This window comes from Cnephaeus nilssonii (genome assembly GCF_951640355.1).
Source record: "Cnephaeus nilssonii genome assembly, chromosome: X".
Lineage (NCBI taxonomy): Eukaryota > Metazoa > Chordata > Mammalia > Chiroptera > Vespertilionidae > Cnephaeus > Cnephaeus nilssonii.
Genome location: NC_137071.1, coordinates 55,237,093 through 55,243,704, shown reverse-complemented (window position 1 = coordinate 55,243,704; position 6,612 = coordinate 55,237,093). Strand labels below are relative to the sequence as shown.

Sequence of the window (6,612 nt, the reverse complement as noted above, 5' to 3'; positions counted from 1 at the left end):
GTCTGTAGTGAGTTTCTTTCTGGACCAACAGTTCTTTTGAGACCCAATATCAATGTCCACCAGTTCCTTATGAGTACATGTCGGCACTGACCCCTCAGCTCTGAATGGTGGACAAATGGTGGTAATGCAGGTCCGACTCCCTCTGGTTTGGTCTCGGCCAGACCCAGGGGCACGGCTTCACCCGGACCCAGCACCCAGTCTCACCCGGATCCAGGGGCACACGGCCTCACCCGGACCCGGGATCCAGCTTCACCCAGACCCAGGGGCCCGTGGCCTCTCCCAGACCCAGGGTCGGGTGGCATCACCTGGATCCAGGAGCCCACGGCCTCACCCGGACCCGGGACCCAGCCTCACCCGAATGAAGGGGCACACGGCCTCACCCAGACCTGGGATCCAGCTTCACCCGGACCCAGGGGTGCGTAGCCTCACCCAGGCCCAGGACCCAGCCTCACCCAGATCCAGGGGCACATGGCCTCACCCAGACCCGGGATCTAGCTTCTCCCGGACCCAGGGGCACGTGGCCTCACCAGGACCCAGGGGCGCGTGGCCTCACCCAGATCCAGGGGCCCATGGCCTCGCCCAGACCCGGGACCCAGCCTCACCCGGATACAGGGGCACACGGCCTCGTCCAGACCCAGGATTCAGCTTCACCCGAACCCAGGGGCGCATGGCCTCACCCGGACCCAGGGGCGCGTGGCCTCTCCCGGGCCCGGGACCCAGCCTCACCCGGATCCAGGGGCACACGGCCTCGCCCGGACCCGGGATCTAGCTTCCCCTGGACCCAGGGGCACGTGGCCTCACCCGGACCCAGGGGCACATGGCCTCTCCCAGACCCAGGGTCACATGGCCTCACCCAGATCCAGGGGCCCACGGCCTCACCTAGACCTGGGATTTAGCTTCCCTCGGACCCAGGGGCGCGTGGCCTCACCTGGATCCAGGGGCGCGTGGCCTCTCCCAGATCCAGGGTCACGTGGCCTCGCCCGGACCCGGGACTCAGCCTCACCCGGATCCAGGGGCACACGGCCTCACCCGGACCCGAGATCCAGCTTCACCCGGACCCAGGGGCGCGTGGCCTTACCCGGACCCAGGGGCACGTGGCCTCACCCTGGCCCGGGACCCAGCCTCACCCGGATCCAGGGGCACACGGCCTCGCCCGGACCCGGGATCTAGCTTCCCCCGGACCCAGGGGCACGTGGCCTCAGCCGGACCCAGGGGTGCGTGGCCTCTCCCAGACCCAGGGTCACGTGGCCTCACCCAGATCCAGGGGCCCACGGCCTCACCCGGACCCGGGACCCTGCCTCACCCGGATCCAGGGGCACACGGCCTCACCTGGACCCGGGATCCAGCTTCCCCCAGACCCAGGGGCGCGTGGCCTCACCCAGGCCCAGGGGCGCGTGGCCTCTCCCAGACCCAGGGTTGCGTGGCTTCACCCGGGTCCAGGGTAGCACGGCCCCACCCGGACCCAGGTACCAGCCTAACCTGGACCTAGGGGCGCATAGCCTCACCCGGACCCAGGGGGGCGGCCCCACCCGGACCCGGGACCCAGCTTCACCCGAACCCATGGGCATGCGGCCATACCCGGATCCAGGGCATGTGGCCTCACCTGGACCCGGGACCCAGCCTCACCCTGACCCAGTTCCCAGCCTCACCCGGACCCAGGGGCACGCGGCTTCACCCAGATCCAGGACCCAGCGGGGTTTCGTCTTCTTGATCCCAATTCCTGTTGGTCAATTCCCTCTCAGCAATTCCTTCGGCCATTTTCTCAGAGCTCCAGGGCAGCCGCCGCAGAACTCGTTGGGCGGCGGGCTCGGCGAAGCTCCAGTGTGCCCAGTGCGCGGCGGCGGGCTGGTGCGGGGTGGCTGCGTCGGCCCTTGGGTCTGCAGCGGTGGCCGGTCGTTGAGCGTGCGCACCTGGCCGCTTCCGGGGCATTGAGATTCTTGAAGGACTCAGAGGTCAGCAAGCGCGGAGTCTCCCACCCCATGTCTCCCAGGGGCTCGTCTGTCCATGCTCGGCAGCAAGTGGAGCCTTCCCCTCAGCCGGAGACTGCCGGGGTAACTGCGCCGAGCACGTTCCAGGCTGCCATTGTGTCGCCTGAGCCGTAGTTCTTAAAGTGTGGTCTTTGGGTCACCGGCATCAGCTTCATCCCGCGTACCCCTCTCTTTTATTCTAGTTGTAGAGCATCTGCTCAGTCAGCCCTCCGGTGGTTCTGGATGGTGTCTGCTCTGCTCTCCCGTCGCAGTCTCAAAATTGTTGTGGTAGGCAACAATCAGGCTTCTGCCCTATGCCTCCATCTTGGTCCTTCTTTGTATAGTTAAGTCTTGATTGTTGTTGGTGTCACTGGGAGGAATTGTCCTCCAGGCCAATTGGCTGTGTGGACCCTCTGTGTCTATAAAGGAAGAGTTGCTGTGCGGGAGACACGTTTATGGGCCGGGTCTTGTTGTAGCAAGGCTTTGGCGCTCACTGAGTCTGCCTCTTGAATGTGTCCCTTATGCAAGTGGTTGAAATCTGGTGTCATCTCACACCGACCACTAGATGCCCTCGTTTCTGGGTCTCCAATGGAGTGTAGGTCAGCTACTGCCTGAGTCCACTCAGCAGGAATTACAGCATCCCTTATATTCGTGACCTGTTTCGGTGTCTTCCCCTTTTGGCTGCCTCCCTATCGCTCAGCTTCCCCAATCTCCCTAGGTGGTCGCTCTTGATACCCCCCTTTGTGGGCTGAGTGCAAAGTCTTGGTGTTGTTAAGCCTTGATTGCTGTTGGTACACTGGGAGGATGTGACCTCCAGTCCAATTTGCTGTGAGGATCAGCTGTGTCTATGCCGGGAGACAGCCCCATTCAACTAGACTTGCAAAATTGTAAAAGCCTCTGTGCTCAGCTTGGATGGGGCGGAGTTACAGGGCGGAGCCTACAGCCTTGGCTTCCCATCAGCCCCGCCCTATGTGGTTTCTGTGTCTCAGTGTCCCTCTGTACTCCAGCAAACACCTCTGAGAGAAAAGCGCCCTGGAGTTTCGCCCGCTGCCAAACAGACTAGTCTCTTCCCCAATGAATCTGGATTCCCAGATTCTCGCCCGGAACTGGGTTTCCGTGTAGTCGGAACTGGGGCTCACTGCAGTCTGGCGCTTTTGTCTCCTTCCCACCAGGGCAATCCAGCGGCACAGTCAACAGACCATCCTCTGCGCACAATCCCGTGCGCGCCTCAGGTGCTCTGCCTTTCGCCGCTTCTCTGCATTTCTGCCTTACAGCCCAGTTTTCTCCAGTATGAGCCTGGCTTCCCCGGGTCTTTCCCAGAACTGGGGTTCAGTGCAGTTGGAACTGGGGTTCAGCACGGTCCGGAGCTTTTGTCTCCTTCCCGCTAGGGCAATCCAGTGGCACAGGCAACAGTCCCTCCTCTGCGTGCATTCCCGTGTGTGGCTCCGGCGCAACTCCTCTGTGCCTCCGCCCCACAGCCCAGACTCCCCCAGCATGAGCCCGGCTTCCCAGGGTTTCGCCCGGAACTGGGGTTCAGTGCAGTCGGAGCTGGGGTTCAGCACAATCTGGAGCTTTTATCTCCTTCCCGCTAAAGAACGCCAGCCAGGCCGTCAGCCACCCCTTCCTCTCCGGCTCTGTCCTCCCCGCAGGCGCGCGGGCTCGTGTCTCCGCCCGTGTCTCCATACCTCAGGCTTTTACGGCTTCTCTGATTTTCCTTGTGGTTTTCTCTTCCCTTCTAGTTGTGGGCATTTCAGTCAGCCAGCTTTCCTGTGGTTCTGGATGATGTCCGTTTTGACTTTTAGTTGTATTTTTGAAATTGTTGTGCCAGGCTGTAGGTTAGGTGTTTAACCTATACTGCCATCTTGGTTTCTCCCCTTCTTCTTCTTCATCCTGCTGGCCTTGAAGAGACTGGGGACTCTGCACTCTTTCCTCAAGATTGGAGCTGAGATCCGAGTTCACAGCTGACATCCACGTGGAATCACTCATATCAAATTCGTCACTTTCTATTGAGCTTTCATCCTCGTCTTGCTGTGAGCTGAGCAGCTGCAGTTTCCTGTGCTTCATGTAGGCCATGGTGATGGGCATGTTGTAGTCAATCATGCTGGTCACCAACGTGGGAGGCTTCCCATTATCTTTGTGATCGGCTCCATCGGGGTTTAAGTGCATCCTTTTCTGGCACTCAGAGCAGCTCATGAGGAACCGTGTCACCGCCTCTCTGGGTAGGAAGGCGTAGCTCTCTGAGATTGCTTTGTATGTTCTCTTCTGCCCAGCGTGCTTCTGGATCTGTTCCCTATAGGGCCCAGTCTCTACGTGCATGGAGTAGATGATGTCAAAGAAATCTTCGACCACGGCCACCCGCCGCAGGGACAGCTTCTCGTCCACCCCTACGCCATCCGTGGCGCGATGGAGAACGAGGTCTCGGGGATCTGATCTGAGATCCTACTGGTTCCCATCTTCTCTCAAAGGAAACTGCCGCCTCCGCCGCTGCTCCTGGCCGCCTGGCGAGGCGGACCCACTGGGCGCCCCGCGCCAACACCCTGCAGCACCCGGGCCCAGCGCAGCATGGCCACGAGGCTAGTGCCATCTCTGGAGGAGACACCAACGCCAGCCCCGTCGGATGGCGCCCCGGCCCATCTCTCTTTGTGGCTCACCGCGTAGCGGCGCCTTTATTTGTGGAAGGGGGACGCAGGGAAGGGGATGCGGGCGGGGAGGCGTGATTCCAGAACCTCATCTACAATCTAAGCGGTCCAGGCAGGATCTCCGGTAGCCACCGCGGTGACCGGACTGCCGTGCGCCTCCCGGGCGGCTCTGTGACAGTAAAACCTGGCCGTGTCCCGTGTCGGGGAGGGGACCCCGCAGGCACGACTAGCGCCACATTCGGGCTTTGTACCAATAAGGAGACACTGTAGCCTATCGATCTGTGCTGAGCGCGCGCGGCTGGGGCTATAGTGCAGCCTGCATGCGCAGCGGCGAAGGTGGACACGCGCCAGGCGCCCGGCGGGACCCGGGACAATGGCCCCGCACAGGGGGCGCGGAACGCCGCCCGACCCCAGGCCGGAGGCAGGAGGCACCCGTGAGGGGCGGGCAGCGGGCTCAGAGCAGCGCTGTCGTTTTTTAAAAAAAATCTACTTATATTATTTCACATAAAACTCTTTTCAACTAAAATATTTTCCTTTATTTAAAATGTACCTTTATTGTTGTAAGTTTTACAGATGTCCCTTTGTTTAAGTTTTTTTTTTTCCCCGTTGATCTCCTCCACCCTGCACTCGCCCCTTCCAGGCCTTTGCCAGACTATTGTCTGTGTCCACAGGCTATTCCTATCTAATACATAAAAATCTAGAAAGATTTAGAAAAAATAAAACAAAATATATGCTAGGTAAATAGTGAAAAGAAGAGCTGAATTTGCTGCATGAATACTGGATACAGGCTTTAAGCCAAAACACAATTCATGAGATAAAGTTAGTCATTGTAACATTACAAAAAGTTCCTTTCACTAAAGAGATAAGATGGTTCCCAATACTTATACACATACTAGAACAGTGTGGGGATTCAGATTGAGCCTCACCAGGATGTGTCTCAGTGGTATGCATATTTTTGAGCTAAGGGCAATTTTAGCTTCAGGCTCAAGTGGAAATTCTGTCCTCCCTTTAACTACCTAAAAAAATGAATTAGAGGCCTTGTCCGTAATAACACATTATCCTATATAATAAAAGGTTAATATGCAAATCGACCAAACAACAGAATGATCTGTTGCTATGACATGCACTGACCACCAGGGGGCATATGCTCAATGCAGGAGCTGACCCCTGGTGGTCAGTGTGCTCCCACAGGGGGAGCACTGCTCAGCCAGAAGCTGGGCTCATGGTTGGCTAGCACAGCAGCGGTGGTGGGAGCCTCTCCTTCCTCCGCGGCAGCACTAAGGATGTCTAACTGATGGCTTAGGCCTGCTCCCTATGCCAACAGTTGTATATCCCCTGAGGGCTCCCTGACTGCGAGAGGGTGCAGTCCAGGCGGCGGGACTCCCCCTCTGAGTGCACAAATTTCGTTCACTGGGCCTCTAGTTACCATATAAGATTTAAAAGGTACAGAGGTGGAGATTTACAACACAATCTCACTAGACTACCCTGGTGAGTTGTTTAAAAAGTTAGATGAGAGTGAAATCATCAAAATGGCAGAGTAGGAGATACCAGACTCACCCACCTAGGGAAAACTACCCTAGAAGCCTTATTGAGCCGGTACTACCTGATTGCCCGACTTCCATCCCTCTGTGCCTCAGTCTCCTAATAGCTGCCTCCTTTGTGCACAAAACAATGCCAGACAAGACCCCATTGGGCCTGCAGGAATCCAGCACTGCAGCCAAACACCCTTCAAAGATCTAGAGGTAGACTTCACTGAAATAGGACCCAGCAGGGGAAATAAATGTCTCCTGGTTTTTGTCTGTACTTTCTCAGGCTGGGTCGAGGCTTACACCCATACAGAGAAAGCAAGAGAAGTAACCAAAGTTCTGCTAAGAGACATCATCCCGAGATATAGGATGCCATTGAGTATAGGATAAGATAATGGCCCAGCCTTTGTGGCAGAAGTAGTACAGCAAGTAGCTAAGACCCTAGGCATCCAATGGAATTTACACACGATCTACTGGCCC

The 6,612-nt window shown here is 57.8% G+C and overlaps 1 protein-coding gene across 1 annotated transcript; it reads right to left on the bottom strand.

Moving 5' to 3' along the window:
• Positions 1 to 3,803: 3,803 nt before the first annotated feature.
• Positions 3,804 to 4,531, bottom strand: LOC307095309 (nucleolar protein 4-like; the record flags this gene model as incomplete). The annotated part of the gene is made up of 2 exons (XM_079764547.1): positions 3,804 to 4,406; positions 4,484 to 4,531. The coding sequence occupies 2 exons, from the start codon at positions 4,529 to 4,531 to the stop codon at positions 3,804 to 3,806; spliced, it is 651 nt and encodes a 216-aa protein (XP_079620673.1).
• Between the last annotated feature and the right edge of the window lie 2,081 nt (positions 4,532 to 6,612).